This window comes from Coregonus lavaretus (assembly GCF_964263955.1).
Source record: "Coregonus lavaretus genome assembly, chromosome: 9".
Taxonomy (NCBI): domain Eukaryota; kingdom Metazoa; phylum Chordata; class Actinopteri; order Salmoniformes; family Salmonidae; genus Coregonus; species Coregonus lavaretus.
Window position 1 is genome coordinate 13,267,659 of NC_139996.1, and position 17,699 is coordinate 13,285,357.

Here is a 17,699-nt window from a genome sequence, read left to right on the forward strand (position 1 = left end):
AAAGGTTTGGACAACCCTACTCATTCCAGGGTATACAGAAGATAGCCCTATTTGGTAAAAGACCAAGTCCATATTATAGCAAGAATAGCTCAAATAAGCAAAGAGAAACAACAGTCCATCATTACTTTAAGACATGAAGGTCAGTCAATACGGAACATTTCAAGAACTTTGAAAGTTTCTTCAAGTGCAGTCGCAAAAACCATCAAGCGCTATGATGAAACTGGCTCTCATGAGGACCGCCACAGGAATGGAAGACCCAGAGTTACCTCTGCTGCAGAGGATAAGTTCATTAGAGTTACCAGCCTCAGCAATTGCAGCCCAAATAAATGCTTCACAGAGTTCAAGTAACAGACACATTTCAACATCAACTGTTCAGAGGGGACTGTGTGAGTCAGGCCTTCATGGTCGAATTGCTGCAAAGAAACCACTACTGAAGGACACCAATAAGAAGAAAAGACCTGCTTTGGCCAAGAAACACGAGCAATGGACATTAGACCGGTAGAAATGTGTCCTTTGGTCTGGAGTCCAAATTTGAGATTTTTGGTTCCAACCGCAGTGTCTTTGTGAGACGCGATGTGGGTGAACGGATGATCTCCGCATGTGTATCTCCCACAGTAAAGCATAGAGGAGGAGGTGTTATGGTGTGGGGCTGCTTTGCTGGTGACACTGTCTGTGATTGTTTTAGAATTCAAGGCACACTTAACCAGCATGGCTACCACAGCATTCTACAGCTATACGCCATCCCATCTGGTTTGGGCTTAGTGGGACTATCATTTGTTTTTCAACAGGACAATGACCCAATACACCTCCAGGCTGTGTAAGGGCCATTTTACCAAGAAGGAGGGTGATGGAGTGCTGCATCAGATGACCTGGCCTCCACAATCCCCCGACCTCAACCCAATTGAGATGGTTTGGGATGAGTCGGACGGCAGAGTGAAGAAAAAGCAGCCAACAAGTGCTCAGCATATGTGGGAACTCCTTCAAGACTGTTAAAAAACATTCCAGGTGAAGCTGGTTGAGAGAATGCCAAGAGTGTGCAAAGCTGTCATCAAGGCAAAGGGTGGCTATTTGAAGAATCTCAAATATAAAATATATTTTGATTTGTTTAACAGTTTTTTGGTTACTACATGATTCCATGTGTTATTTCATAGTTTTGATGTCTTCACTATTATTCTACAATGTAGAAAATAGTAAAAAATAAAGAAAAACCCTGGAATGAGTAGGTGTGTCCAAACTTTTAACTGGTAGTGTATGTATCGCAAAACAAAAAAAATACAGCCTGCGTATGATGAATAAAGAGAGTTATTGAAAACTGTTTAGCCCCATCTCCAATACATAAAGGATGGTCATCCAATCATTGTTGTCCTTCTCACACGCGAAGTAGCATGTTAGATGTATGGCCAGAAGGGGGCAGGATACCATTTCCTGAGCAGGATTGGGTAGACGTCAGGAGGCAGCAGAGTGGCTTGAAGACAGACAGGGTGGGAAGGGAAGGTTCAGTAACCCTCTCCCCCTCGTCTCTTCTACTCTTCCTTCCTCAGTATTAAATCAGCAGGCTCAGGATTTCCGATAGCTGTCTCTCTCCTCATATGGTCCATCTGTTTGTGTAGCAGTTTTTTTGATACATCCCTAAAATCCCCATATGTTCATTAGTCCACTGTTGATACAGTGCCAAAATGTTTTGCATGTCAGCAGTCAAGTTTTCAAGATATTGGACGTTCAAGAAGCAAAGTGTCACCGGCCACATCACCATGGTGACGCAAAATGATCCATAGTTGGTGAAACTGCCACGTCCGTTTGCGATATTACAAAAATCAAATCAAATTTTATTGGCCACATGCGCCGAATACAACAGATGCAGACATTACAGTGAAATGCTTACTTACAGCCCTTAACCAACAGTGCATTTATTTAAAAATAAAACAACAACAAAAAAAGTGTTGAGAAAAAAAGAGCAGAAGTAAAATAAAATAACAGTAGGGAGGCTATATATACAGGGGGGTACCAGTGCAGAGTCAACGTGCGGGGGCACCGGCTAGTTGAGGTAGTTGAAGTAATATGTACATGTTGGTAGAGTTAAAGTGACTATGCATAAATAATTAACAGAGTAGCAGCAGCGTAAAAAGATGGGGGGGGGCAGTGCAAATAGTCCGGGTAGCCATGATTAGCTGTTTAGGAGTCTTATGGCTTGGGGGTAGAAGCTGTTGAGAAGTCTTTTGGACCTAGACTCCGGTACCGTTTGCCGTGCGGTAGCAGAGAGAACAGTCTATGACTAGGGTGGCTGGAGTCTTTGACAATTTTGAGGGCCTTCCTCTGACACCGCCTGGTATAGAGGTCCTAGATGGCAGGAAGCTTGGCCCAGTGATGTACTGGGCCATACGCACTACCCTCTGTAGTGCCTTACGGTCGGAGGCCAAGCAGTTGCCATACCAGGCGGTGATGCAACCAGTCAGGATGCTCTCGATGGTGCAGCTGTATAATTTTTTTAGGATCTGAGGACCCATGCCAAATCTTTTCAGTCTCCTGAGGGGGAATAGGCTTTGTCGTGCCCTCTTCACGACTGTCTTGGTGTGTTTGGACCATGATAGTTCGTTGGTGATGTGGACACCAAGGAACTTGAAGCTCTCAACCTGTTCCACTACAGCCCCGTCGATGAGAATGGGGGCGTGCTCAGTCCTCTTTTTTTCCCCTGTAGTCCACAATCATCTCCTTTGTCTTGGTCACGTTGAGGGAGAGGTTGTTATCCTGGCACCACATGGTCAGGTCTCTGACCTCCTCCCTATAGGCTGTCTCATCGTTGTCGGTGATCAGGCCTACCACTGTTGTGTCGTCGGCAAACTTAATGATGGTGTTGGAGTCGTGCAAAGACGTTTCTTCAAACAACAGTTTTGTCCACCTTGGACATCATTGCACGTGCGATAAACAGCAGAATATGTACTGCGACTTTACAAACCACAATGCTAGATGCTCCTCTCCTCCATTTCGTCAACAAAACAATCACAAAGGTGCTTGGGCGAACAGTGGCGCCTTTTCCCCCTTTACGGACTTCAGTTTTAATCAGGGTGACATGGTGATAGGAACTGAATGGATGAATACCAGACTTGTTGTGTAGTTCACGGGTTCTCAAAGTGGGGTCCACAGAGGTACTGCAGGGGGTCCACAGCCAGATTTGAAAATATACATATTCTTGTATTCATTTTTTAATGAATATTACTAACGACTTAAACGACCAAGGGATCTGTGGAATAAGTTTAAAGTGTGCAATACAATACAATATTATTCATCTACAATTTATGTTCTTAACCCTGGGCAACGTGGGCCCGGGAGGCTCAAAGGGATATTGGTATCCAAAGTACTCCACCAATTATCAATTTTTCAACTCAATACTATCCCCCAAAATGATTTTTTATTTTATTTTTACATAAATGCACTAATTTAAGCTTTAAAACTACAACGTTTTCTCTCTACCTCATGGATAATTTTTTGGGAATTGCAGGATACTAGCTTTAAAGCCGCAACAACAAAATATTTAAAATAATCATCATGGACCACCTCATAATCAGAACACAACTCGAGAGCGATAAAAATTGCCTACATGGAGTTTTACTATGACGTCTGAAGTACATGGCTGGACGAAAAATTACATTTAAAAGGCCTGCCTCTTGGCAATCAGAGAGAAAATGTTGCAGTTTTCAAGCTAATTTCCTGCAATTCTACACATTTTGTCATCAGTGGCAGCTCCTGAAAAAATTCTCAGGGGGGGCAATTTTTCTGATGATTTAGGTGACCTACACACATTTTAAAAAATATATGTCCAGCAACAACATGAAGACAGGGGCAGCATATAAGTCAATACCAGAAGCATTTATTGACTGATCTCAAAAGTGTTGGCTTACCAGGGTTGGTGGAGCCCTCAGTTTCATCTTTGCCTCGCAAAGCTAACTCAAACACTCCGCAAAACTTCACACACTGGATTAGCCGGCTGAGGATGTGGCGGTTCTTGCTAATGTCGTAGTAAATATATTTGTTATAGTGAATATGGAATATGATATGTTGAGTAAAATGTTGTGCTAAGATCTATTTAGGTCAGGAGCTGGTTATAAGTTCTGTTCCTATCCAATAACAATGGACAAAAGGGTCCTATCTTGTCAGCCTTGTCAGTTTCAGTTCTCCAGTAAACTTGTGATTATCAACACTAACCTCATCGTTGTGGCGGCGGACAGCTAGCCTGTATCCCTCATCCAGTTGAGTGGGAATGTTCACTCTCCCCAAAGCAGACAATCTCAAACAGCTATCCATGTGGGTCTTTGACAGCTCATGTTTCTTAATCTTTCCTGAAAGATGGTGCATGTCCGTTACACACCAGTCGCTGTCCAAGCGGTGCTGTCTGCCGTGCCGCCTTCAGGGTGAAAGAGTAAGCAGGGGGTAGCAGAAGACTGCATTAGCTACATCGCAGCCTGCTAGCCAGGTTTTTCGTTCGTACCAATTTTTGGAAAATCCTCGGGTGTAGGACTTCCCCCCTTTAGTAGAAACCTGTTGAATTATTAAATTTGGTCTGGGAGGTCCTAATTGTTTCGTTGCCAATTTATCTTCATTTGTTCGCCGACAAAAAGGAACTTCTTTCAAAGACACAATCGAGTTGCACTGAAGCCTAGCCATTTTGATAGAAGTAGTGAATTGATTGACGCTGCTACCCGCTCTTTTCTTAGTTACGTTCATGGTTATATGTTACGTATGACGAAAGCGCGTAAGTGCAAGCCCTCAGAAACCCATAGAGATTGTATTGAAAGCTCTGATATTTGAAAAAAATAGATTTTACATGGGAGTCTATGACAGACTTCTGGGCGATTTTCAACCTGACTGAAATCGCCCCAAAAGGGGGGGGGCCATTTGAAGCACGACTTTAGCCTGATTGGACATTTAGTGGCACTGTGGCAGATCAGACGTCTAGATTACAACACTGATAACTACTGTTGCCGTGATATATTTGATTAGAAAAAAAATCCCTTCCTTTTCCCGTTTGGCAGTGCGTCGCCCATATCGCCCTATTGAACACACTGCCCCTGTTTGTCATGAGGCAGGACAAAATGTGTAGATGTCATGAGGCAGGACAAAATGTGTAGATGTCATGAGGCAGGACAAAATGTGTAGATGTCATGAGGCAGGACAAAATGTGTAGATGTCATGAGGCAGGACAAAATGTGTAGATGTCATGAGGCAGGACAAAATGTGTAGAATTACAGGAAATTAGCTTGAAAATGGCAACATTTCCTCATAGTAAAACGTCATAGTAAAACTCCCTGTAGGGTATTTTTATCGCACTCAAGTTGTGTTCGAATCCAGGCTCTGTCGCAGCCGGCCGCGACCGGGAGACTCATGGGCGGCGCACAATTGGCCCAGCGTCGTCCAGGGTAGGGGAGGGAATGGCCGGCCGGGATGTAGCTCAGTTGATAGAGCATGGCGTTTGCAACGCCAGGGTTGTGGGTTCGATTCCCACGGGGGGCCAGTATAAAAAAATATGTATTCACTAACTGTAAGTCGCTCTGGATAAGAGCGTCTGCTAAATGACTAAAATGTAATGTAAAAATGTGTTCTGATTATGAGGGGAGTCCCTGATGAATTTGCTAACACAAAAGGGGTCCCGGCCCCAAAAAGTTTGAGAACCCCTTTTGTAATCTAAGTACAGTATATTACTCCTATACTAACTGTGATATATTCTCTTTGACAATGCCCTGAGCACTTAGGTCTAGGCCTACTAGAGATGGGTCGCCTGGAGTCACCTTTAATGAAAATAAATGGACTTGAGGTCCAGCTTCTTTCAACAACAACAAAACATATCCACGGGGATGAGTGGTAAGTTATTTTTTAGGTATTATTTTAGATACATGAGGTTGTAATTAACATCTCATATTTTTCATATTGTTGTAGGGTACTCAAGGGAATGTTATGGAACAACAGTGTGATCATTCGCATTGCTTGCAGTACCAGCCAGGTGTTGTGTTTCTGCGGAGCCTGAGTAATAGTCTGTAATAGTGAGAGAGGAAACACCAAAAATACTCACTTCTGAAAGTAGCCGGTGGCCGGTGTTTTAGCGACCACCTACTGGGTGTCGACGAACGGGGGAGAGTCAATATGACATCCATCAGTGCCAGGACCAAGGCCACCCTGACAAATCTCTCCAATCAATAGGCTGTCAGGAAAGCATAGGGCCACAGCCACCCTTATCAAGAGCACCTATTAATCCATTGTGTTGTCAGTCAGGGGTTAATTAATAGACTTAATCAGTCTGGCCCAGGCAGGACGGGCATGGCAGACATACAGCTTCACCTCTATCCAAGGGAGAGAGAGAAAGAGAGAGGGGAAGCATTAGCTAAGTCGCTTTGGATAAAAGAGTCTGTAAAATGGCATATATTATTATTATGTACCGTTTCCTTAGTGTGCATGACCACTTCTATAGTATACAAAGTGAGGACAATGTACAGCACCTGTCAAACTCATTCCACGGAGGGCCGAGGGTCTGCGGGTTTTCGCTCCTCCCATGTACTTGATTGATGAATTAAGGTCACTGATTAGTAAGGAACTCCCCTCACCTGGTTGTCTAGGGCTTAATTGAAAGGAAAAAACAAAAACCTGCAGACACTAGGCCCTTTGTGGAATGAGTTCAAATCAAATTAGTTTGACACCCCTGGCATACTGTATAAGGGACTATTTGTCATAATGATAATCAGACATCATTTCCCAGACAAGTGGTAAAGAGCAATAGGTCCAACAAAGTTTTAGAAACAAGTTGGCAACTAAGACTTAATTAATTCGTCATATCATCAAAGGTAAAACACAAAAAAATTTATAGCTATTCAACAGGTAGAAATCTTTGAATTTTATTTGCATATAAAGGCATCTAAATTCATCAAGTTAAAAAAGTTTCATAAACCAGTAAACTAAACAGGCATTTACAATGACAGAGAAGACTACCGTTGGCAACTTTTTTTGTGCTAGCAAGATAGCATTTTCACACAGTGCAAAAATTGGAGAAAAATACATAACAAAACAATTAGCAAAATTCTTATAATTGTACTTTAGAGGGCATCCCAAATATTTTACAGCTGTTGGTTGAATATCAATACATATCTTAAAGTGAGATGAAAATGCCTGATTCATGCATGTTGAAAACGCACTTGAGAATATACAGCATCTGTTTTCAATGAACATCAAGTGAAAGTGTTCTTTACACCTGATTATTCATAACGTAACATGAGAATGAATGGTTTGATGTCAAACGGTACCACAAGACTGGCCAGAGACTAGAGAAAAACACGGCCACGTTCAGTAGCCAAACGTGGTCGAACATTGCAGATAGTTCCACATAGCATATTTCTCTCTGAACGTTCCAAAACGTTGCGTCCTACTGAACGCGCCCCAGATCAATGGAGATGATGCAGCAGTACACATAAAGCTCCTACACCAGTGTGAGAGCACAAGGGATTACTCTATACTGGGTATATAATAATTGGACCAATTTCATACAAATTTCAACATACAATTTCATTTCAAAGGCTTCATTTTCAACAATACACAAGCCTTTAACAGAGACCAAATGCATGTTCTATTATCATCATGAGGTCAAGTATTGCTTATGTAAAGAGTACCGATACTGTCAGGCAGTGTACTTGCCTGTGAGGCAAGGAGCTTATCCATCTTGAGAGAGGAAACAAAGAAAACAAATGGTACGGAACACCAGCCATTTCAGCAAACGCAAACCAATGTCAAATATGGAATATTTTACAAAGTTCATTTCATTACCAGAATCCGATTTTCATGCATTTTTACAAGCAGTTTACAAAAGACAAATATCTTGAAGATTAGCATTTAGTACAACTGAATTTAAAAAAATGCTCTATGGGTTGGGCAGATCGAATACGATGGGGGGGTTTGTGGGCTGGAAACTGGCTGTACAGGTGGAGGAGTTGATGAAAGTTGTGCATCCATCCGTCATAATGCCGTACCCTGCAGACAGAGGACAAAGACATTAGACACCAGAGTCAAAACACAGACAAATAACAGGCACAGGATATCCCCCACTGATTCAGTATTAAGTGTCACGCTTTAGAACGGCATCCATGTTAGGAAGTGCTTTGCCTGAAATCTGACGACTTCCTAACATGGATGTTGTACTTCAGTCCTTTATCAATTTGTTATGGTGTAGAACCAGGACCATGGTGGTCAGAGTACAGAACACTCACCCTCGTGGATGCCCCCGAAGGCGTGGAGCTTGGGTCGGACCCTCTGCTGTACTGTGTTCAGCAGCTCCACACAGCCCACTCTATGCAGCTCCTTGGGGACCCAGTCCCGGAAACCTGTCCCAAACCACACCAATAGACTGATTAACACACTTAAAATACAAATGAACATAACGGAAATAAATTGAACATTAGCTTCTTCATTCATTACATATAGTGAGACAGGTCAGGCAAACTAAGGGCTACATTTTCCATGTTTTAACGCTGTTGTTTAAACGCAGCGATAAACGCAAAGTTTTCGACGCAATCTGTGAAGTTTGCTATTATCCTCAAGCACTTTATCAGGAAGTGAAACTCTCTCCGAGAGTAAATTAATGGAATATTTGAATCACAAATCTCATTGAAATAATGTAACGTACAGTGAGGGAAAAAAGTATTTGATCCCCTGCTGATTTTGTACGTTTGCCCACTAACAAAGAAATGATCAGTCTATAATTTTAATGGTAGGTTTATTTGAACACTGAGAGACAGAATAACAACAACAAAATCAAGACAAACGCATGTCAAAAATGTTATAAATTGATTTGCATTTTAATGAGGGAAATAAGTATTTGACCCCCTCTCAATCAGAAAGATTTATGGCTCCCAGGTGTCTTTTATACAGGTAATGAGCTGAGATTAGGAGCACACTCTTAAAGGGAGTGCTCCTAATCTCAGTTTGTTACCTGTATAAAAGACACCTGTCCACAGAAGCAATCAATCAATCAGATTCCAAACTCTCCACCATGGCCAAGACCAAAGAGCTCTCCAAGGATGTTAGGGACAAGATTGTAGACCTACACAAGGCTGGAATGGGCTACAAGACCATCGCCAAGCAGCTTGGTGAGAAGGTGACAACAGTTGGTGTGATTATTCGCAAATGGAAGAAACACAAAAGAACTGTCAATCTCCCTCGGCCTGGGGCTCCATGCAAGATCTCACCTCTTGGAGTTGCAATGATCATGAGAATGGTGAGGAATCAGCCCAGAACTACACGGGAGGATCTTGTCAATGATCTCAAGGCAGCTGGGACCATAGTCACCAAGAAATCAATTGGTAACACAATACGCCGTGAAGGACTGAAATCCTGCAGCGCCCGCAAGGTCCCCCTGCTCAAGAAAGCACATATACAGGGCCGTCTGAAGTTTGCCAATGAACATCTGAATGATTCAGAGGAGAACTGGGTGAAAGTGTTGTGGTCAGATGAGACCAAAATCGAGCTCTTTGGCATTAACTCAACTCGCTGTGTTTGGAGGAGGAGGAATGCTGCCTATGACCCCAAGAACACCATCCCCACCGTCAAACATGGAGGTGGAAACATTATGCTTTGGGGGTGTTTTTCTGCTAAGGGGACAGGACAACTTCACCGCATCAAAGGGACGATGGACGGGGCCATGTATCGTCAAATCTTGGGTGAGAACCTCCTTCCCTCAGCCAGGGCATTGAAAATGGGTCGTGGATGGGTATTCCAGCATGACAATGACCCAAAACACACGGCCAAGGCAACAAAGGAGTGGCTCAAGAAGAAGCACATTAAGGTCCTGGAGTGGCCTAGCCAGTCTCCAGACCTTAATCCCATAGAAAATCTGTGGAGGGAGCTGAAGGTTCGAGTTGACAAACGTCAGCCTCGAAACCTTAATGACTTAGAGAAGATCTGCAAAGAGGAGTGGAACAAAATCCCTCCTGAGATGTGTGCAAACCTGGTGGCCAACTACAAGAAACGTCTGACCTCTGTGATTGCCAACAAGGGTTTTGCCACCAAGTACTAAGTCATGTTTTACAGAGGGGTCAAATACTTATTTCCCTCATTAAAATGCAAATCAATTTATAACATTTTTGACATGCGTTTTTCTGGATTTTGTTGTTGTTATTCTGTCTCTCACTGTTCAAATAAACCTACCATTAAAATTATAGACTGATCATGTCTTTGTCAGTGGGCAAACGTACAAAATCAGCAGGGGATCAAATACTTTTTTCCCTCACTGTAGCTTGTCGCTCGTTGTAGCGTAAGGAAAATGTCACCCTAACTCTGCTTCCATTGCTTCCAGTAGTGCAATGAATGAGTGACACAGTAATCATACTGGCAAATTCATAAGTTTTAGCAGCTTGTGGGAAAGGCTGTATAATGGGGTGTTTTGGGGTTCTATGAAGTCAACTCACCGAGGGGAGGTCCGTGGGTCATGAGAACGTCTATGCCCTCTGGAACCTGATTCCACTTGTCCAATAGAGACTGGCCACGGGGAAGGTTAAAACCCCAGCCATTAAACCACGGTGTCCTGTAGGAACACAACATTAGAAACAGTTCAATAAATCTACTTTACACACACCTGCACAGAATGTTTAATACAGTATATGTGCATAAATGCATTCCAAACATGAACACAGATATTTGTGAGGAGAGCGAGAGAGAGAGAAAGAGTGAGTGAGGGGAGCGAGAGCGAGCGGGGAGAGAGAGAGCAAGCGAGGAGAGAGAGAGAGCGAGCGGGGAGAGAGAGAGAGCGAGCGGGGCGAGAGAGCGAGCGGGGAGAGAGAGCGAGCGGGGAGAGAGAGCGAGCGGGGAGAGAGAGCGAGAGCGAGCGGGGAGAGAGCGAGAGCGAGCGGAGAGAGAGAGAGAGCGAGCGGGGAGAGAGAGAGCGAGGAGAGAGAGAGCAGGGAGAGAGAGAGAGTGAGGAGCGAGAGAGCGGGGAGAGAGCGAGAGCGAGCGGGGAGAGAGAGCGAGAGCGAGCGGGGAGAGAGAGCGAGAGCGAGCGGGGAGAGAGAGCGAGAGCGGAGAGAGAGCGAGAGTGAGCGGGGAGCGAGAGCGAGCGGGGAGAGAGCGAGCGAGAGCGAGCGGAGAGAGAGCGAGCGAGAGCGAGCGGAGAGAGAGACAGAGAGCGAGCGAGGGGAGAGAGCGAGCGGGAAGAAAGAGAGAGCGAGCGGGAAGAGAGAGAGAGCGAGCGAGGGAGGGAGGGGGGAGAGAGCGAGCGAGGGAGGGGGGAGAGAGCGAGCGAGGGAGGGAGGGGGGAGAGAGCGAGCGAGGGAGGGAGGGGGGAGAGAGCGAGCGAGGGAGGGAGGGGGAGAGAGCGAGCGAGGGAGGAGGAAGAGAGCAAGGGAGGGAGCGACGAGAGAGAGCGAGGGAGGGGGGAGAGAGTGAGCGAGGGAGGCGGGGAGAGAGTGAGCGAGGGAGTGGGGAGAGAGAGTGAGCGAGGGGGGAGAGAGAGCGAGCGAGGAGAGAGAGAGAGCGAGCGAGGGAGGGGAGAGAGCGAGCGGGGAGAGAGAGCGAGCGGGGAGGGGGAGAGAGAGCGAGCGGGGAGAGAGAGCGAGAGCGAGCGGGGAGAGAGCGAGAGCGAGCGGAGAGAGAGAGCGAGAGCGAGCGGAGAGAGAGAGCGAGCGAGCGAGCGAGCGGGGAGAGAGAGAGAGCGAGAGAGGGGAGAGAGAGAGCAGGGAGAGAGAGAGAGTGAGGAGCGAGAGAGCGGGGAGAGAGAGAGAGCGAGCGGGGAGAGAGCGGAGAGAGAGCGAGAGTGAGCGGGGAGCGAGAGCGAGCGGGGAGAGAGCGAGCGAGAGTGAGCGGAGAGAGAGCGAGCGAGAGGAGAGAGAGACAGAGAGCGAGCGAGGGGAGAGAGCGAGCGGGAAGAAAGAGAGAGCGAGCGGGAAGAGAGAGAGAGCGAGCGAGGGAGGGAGGGGGAGAGAGCGAGCGAGGGAGGGAGGGGGAGCGAGCGAGGGAGGGAGGGGGAGAGAGCGAGCGAGGGAGGGAGGGGGGAGAGAGCGAGCGAGGGAGGGGGAGAGAGCGAGCGAGGGAGGGGGAGAGAGCGAGCGAGGGAGGGGGAGAGAGCGAGCGAGGGAGGGGGAGAGAGCGAGCGAGGGAGGGGGGAGAGAGCAAGGGAGGGAGCGACGAGAGAGAGCAAGGGAGGGGGGAGAGAGTGAGCGAGGGAGGCGGGGAGAGAGTGAGCGAGGGAGTGGGGAGAGAGAGCGAGCGAGGGGGGAGAGAGAGCGAGCGAGGGGGGAGAGAGAGCGAGCGAGGGGGGAGAGAGAGCGAGCGAGGGGGGAGAGAGAGCGAGCGAGGGGGAAGAGAGAGCGAGCGAGGGGGGAGAGAGCGAGCGAGCGAGGGGGGAGCGAGCGAGCGAGGGGGAGAGAGCGAGCGAGCGAGGGGGAGAGAGCGAGCGAGCGAGGGGGGAGAGAGCGAGCGAGCGAGGGGGGAGAGAGCGAGCGAGCGAGGGGGGAGAGAGAGAGCGAGGGGGCAGAGAGAGAGCGAGCGAGGGGAGAGAGAGAGCGAGCGAGGGGGGAGAGAGAGCGAGCGAGCGAGCGAGGGGGAGAGAGAGAGCGAGGGGGGAGAGAGAGAGCGAGCGAGGGGGGAGAGAGAGAGCGAGCGAGGGGGGAGAGAGAGAGCGAGCGAGGGGGGAGAGAGTGTGATGGGGTGAGAGTGCGATGGGGGGAGAGAGCGCGAGGGGGGAGAGAGCGCGAGGGGGGAGAGAGAGCGTGAGGGGGGAGAGAGCGAGAGAACAGGAGACAGCCAGCCATTGAGTGAGATAGAGGGTTATTAAATGACCTGGACATTCACTCTGGGCATACGGCCCGTGCAAAAACATAGAGGTCATCCAAAGAGGAGGAAAATTGATTAAGCTATCAGCACCAATGACAAGAAGCATGTTAATAAGGGTATTATGTCTCTCCTGGGACAGTCCTCCTGACACACACAGCAGTATCAATGGACAGCCTTTCCTGTCTGACTGCTGCCTTTATTTACCGACAGCCAGGGCACAGGGAGGTAAAGAGATTGCCCCGGCCGTAACGGCCAGACAGAACGGCACACGTCAGGCCAAGGTCACGGCTAAATCTGGCCAGAGCTAGGGGAGACGGGGGGAGGGAGGGCTGGAAGTGGAAGCTATTTGGTCTGGACTAAATGAACGCTGATAGCTGCGGCTATATGACTGATATGGCCTGCGGTGCATTCATCAACATGCCTGAACAGTCTAGGTTACACTGTGATGCAGGGGGGAGATCTCTCTGGAGGGTTCAACACAGGGCTGCAGCTGCCTAGGAGGACATTAAGCATATACAAACACTGCAGATTGATACTTCCCTTCAGACCAAAGATGCATTTTACGCTAAGAGCCATTCCAGTACAGGTGAGGCTCTGGGCCAAATTTGAGACTCACATACTCTGATTTTGCATCTTGCACATTTCCTGTTGTGTAGCTTTAATCAAGATGAAAACAGAACTCACATACAATGCCACTACTGCCAAGTTCATTTCAAATGTACATAAAGATTTGTATGGTCTTGTGTTACATACAGTATCAGCATTTCTGTTACAGCCCCCACTGTGCAATAGCAAGGGCCTTATACAGCTATGCGCTGAGTAGCTCACAAACAGCCCATTCATATTGACTGAACCTATATACATTCTATATACAAAAGCATGTGGACACCCGTTCAAATAAGTGGATTCGGCTATTTCAGCCACACCCGTTGCTGACAGGGGAATAAAATCGAGCACCGAGCCATGCAATCTCCACAGACAAACATTGGCAGTAGAATGGTTCTACTGAAGAGCTCAGTGACTTTCAACGTGGCACCGTCATTGGATGCCACCTTTCTAACAAGTCAGTTTGTCAAATTTCTGCCCTGCTGGAGCTGCCCCGGTCAACTGTAAGTGTTGTTATTGTGAAGTGGAAACATCTAGGAGCAACAACGACTCAGCTGCAAAGTGGTAGGACACACAAGCTCACAGAACGGGACCGCCGAGTGCTGAAACGCATAGCTGAAGCGGTTGCAACACTTACTACCGAGTTCCAAACTGCCTCTGGAAGCAACGTCAGCACAAGAACTGTTTGTCGGGAGATTCATTAAATGGGTTTCCATGGCCAAGCAGCTGCACACAAGCCTAAGATCACCATGTGCAATGCCAAGCGTCGGCTGGAGTTGTGTAAAGCTCGCCGCCATTGGACTCTGGAGCAGTGGAAACACTTTCTCTGGAGTGATGAATCATGCTTTACCATTTGGCAGTCCGATGGAAAAATCTGGGTTTGGCGGATGCCAGGAGAACGCTATCTGCCTGAATGCATAGTGCCAACTGTAAAGTTTAGGGGAGGAGGTAGGCCCCTTAGTTCCAGTAAAGGGAAGTCAACGCTACAGCATACAATGACATTCTAGACGATTCTGTGCTTCCAACTTTGTGACAACAGTTTGGTGAAGGCCCTTTCCTGTTTCAGCATGACAATGCCCCCATGCACAAAGTGAGGTCCATACAGAAATGAGCCCTGACCTCAACACCATTGAACACCTTTGGGATTAATTGGAATGACGACTGCAGGCCTAATCGCCCAACATCAGTGCCCGACCTCACTAATGCTCGTGGCTGAATGGAAGCAAGTCCCTACAACAATGTCCAAGATCTAGTGGAAAGCCTTCCCAGAAGAGTGGAGGCTGCTATAGCAGCAAAGTGGGGGACCAACTCCATATTAATGCCCATGATTTTGGAATGAGATGTTCGACGAGCAGGTGGTGTCCACATGCTTTTGGTGATGTAGTGTATTTTCCTCCAGGCTGGGCGACACTGCCTTCTCCAACCCTGTGATTCAAAGCAGAGCCTGTTCTGTGTTAGAGCTGGATCCCACTGCTGACACCAGCGGGTAGATAAATCCTGCGTTTCCCCGGCGTCTCTCTTGTCGCTCTCCAACCCAGCAGAGCAGACATAGACGAGAGATGAACAATGAGCTGTGCTGCTCAATATGGAAGTCAGTAATAGGCAGGATGTGGAGGGGGAGGAGAGGGGGAGATGCAAGCTCCCCAGGACCTGAGGGCTCTATTATCTTCCCATGTACCATGCTGCGAGGGAGGGGGAGGAGGAGCAGAGGGAGGAGGAGAGGGAGGAGGAGCAGAGGGAGGAGGAGAGGGAGGAGGAGGAGCAGAGGGAGGAGGAGGAGGAGAGGGAGGAGGAGCAGAGGAAGGAGGAGAGGGAGGAGGAGCAGAGGGGGAGTAAAGGGAGTGCTCATAATCTCAGTTTGTTACCTGTATAAAAGACACCTGTCCACAGAAGCAATCAATCAATCAGATTCCAAACTCTCCACCATGGCCAAGACCAAAGAGCTCTCCAAGGATGTCCCTTCCGACCTTTTTTTAAAGGTGTCTTTTTTAAAGAAGCTAATGATCCTCTGTGACCAAATCATGCTTTCTGGTGTAGTAGCCTATTTCGAATTATTTTCTTTATTTCTGTAAAGACAGGAGTAGGGTAATTAGGGCATACAATTTGGGCAATTTAATTCAATTTAGGCTACTTTAGGGAAAGCTTATGGACATGCCGCCTATGTCTGTAGAGCACTTGTGATGGTGTTTTCAAAACAAATGGCTAGAGCCCGACCGATAAATCGGTTGACCAACATTAAAATCGGCAGATATTGGCCTTCACAGCAATATTAGTATCGGTCTTTATGCCACCGATAAAGTACTGATATTATATACATAGAATGAACAAATATGTGAGCTCATTTGCGATCATTAGAATTTTTCAATGGTTGCCTAAAGAGGGCACTCTACGAGCTGATCATTCAACATCATTCAGTAAGTCACGACGTGAGAGTAAGAGTGGGCATGGTGGTTTAACTGTGAGTCGCTTGCCACAGCATATTTGAATAAGTAAATAATCAAAAGTACACTTCACCAAGCAAGCAACCCGTTCCTCATCGTGCTCACTTGGTTAATGTTAGCTGGCTAGCTAACCAGCAATGAAGTTAGGCTCTATCTAGCCAGCAAGGTGGTTAGCCTAGCTAGCTAGCTAGCAAGCAATCTGTGCTAGCTACTTATGTGCGAACACTGGACTGATGTCAAGTCAACACTGACTCATTCTTCATACAAAAATAACCCTTACTGTCTAGGCCTATTATGTTAGTGGGCTTATTTAAATAGTTGGCACAGATGTATCATTCAGGCCATGTGCTTCATTCATGATGAGATAAGATTGTTTGCTAGCGAAATTAGAATGTGTGACTAAAACCAGTGCGGCAAGCATTTTACTGCATTAATGTTCAGTCATCAGTGCATGCCATTTGCAGTTGAAATATATAGCCAATACATTTTGTATTTAATAACACTAATTTACATTATGGTTTCAGTAAGAAAACATTTTCGTAATGAACAGCTAGCGTGTGCTTGTCATAACAACAGACAGTACATTGTGATAACAAGCAAGATATAGCGAAAAGAGGAGATAGGAATCTCATTGAGCAATGAATGGAGGAACGTATAACGCCTCACAGAGCAGACTGTCGCGTTCACGTTGTCATGCTGCGTCACGCGATTGCTAAACTAATCGTCACCCAATCTCTTCTCAAAGCCATGGTATGAGAAGGGCTGGGCGATATATTGAATTAATTCGATTAATTCTGTTTTTGTTTTTGCGCGATATTCCAAATGCCTGTATCGCAAGAAACAAGGTTTTGTTATTTTTCGTTTTTTTGAGCGTTTACTGTATGTCCGCTTGTTCTCATGTTGTATTTTTGGTCTCGTCTCCTTCGATCCGTGGGCTTGAGAGATTGTTGATGAGACCTGTGTTAATTTTCTATAGCCTAATGCCTGCTACAAGAAGTTAGTCATTATGAATGTGCATTATGCATGGTTCTAGTTAAATGTGTAACAAAAAGGGCATTTTCATAGACAGACTTGAAAGCCACATCAGTGATTATAAATAAAAACAGGTTAAAATATTTTGATAAAATAATTACATTATTAGTGGGTCTTATGGTTGTGGAAGGCTTATATTTAGCCTAGGTATAACCTCACAAGCCCTGAATTCATTAGATTATTGCTGACTGTTTGAAATGCAGTGTATATGACCTTTAAATTGTAAAACAACGCTATTTAGAGAGAAAAAAAAAAGGTATATATATATTGTGACATTAAATATTAAATAAAAATAATCCAGATATGAGTTTTAGGCCATATCGCCCAGCCGTAGGTATGAGTCGAGAAACCTGCCTATTTTCCTTGAAAGTACGTAATGTCACAATTCCAAAGCTATACGATATTACAGAGAACAAGTTAATTATCTCACATCTCGGAAAATATTTGTAATTTTGTACCTGTTGATGAAATTCATACTAATGTTGGGTTTTCAGCTCTCCTTGTCTCAAAATCGACAGGAATGTACCGCACGGTCCATTGATGATGCAAGGGAAACACACAATGGGCGTTAATACGATTCCAATGGAGTTACCCATCTCCTCAAAAGTATCTCTGAACAAGCGCTCATTGCAAGGTTGCCATAAAGTTACCTTTACATGACCTTTGAATGTTGAATCAACTGAAGATCTTATTTGTCATATGTGCCTTTGAATGTTGAATCAAATGAAAATCTTTTGTGTCATATGTGCCGAATACAACAAGTGTAGAACTTACAGTGAAATGCTTACTTACAAGCCCTTAACCAACTGATATTATAGTTGAGAA

At 46.1% G+C, this 17,699-nt stretch overlaps 1 protein-coding gene across 1 annotated transcript in view; it reads right to left on the reverse strand.

The window, feature by feature from the left end:
• Positions 1–7,375: 7,375 nt before the first annotated feature.
• Positions 7,376–17,699, reverse strand: part of mpped2 (metallophosphoesterase domain containing 2b) — a 28,345-nt gene continuing 18,021 nt past the window's right edge. The window contains exons 5-7 of the mRNA XM_084168350.1: positions 10,437–10,552; positions 8,241–8,354; positions 7,376–8,004 (exon numbers count right to left, since the gene is read on the reverse strand). Of these exons, the coding sequence (XP_084024476.1) occupies positions 7,895–8,004; positions 8,241–8,354; positions 10,437–10,552 (340 nt within the window). The 3' untranslated portion in view covers positions 7,376–7,894. The remainder of the gene's footprint in view (positions 8,005–8,240; positions 8,355–10,436; positions 10,553–17,699) is intronic.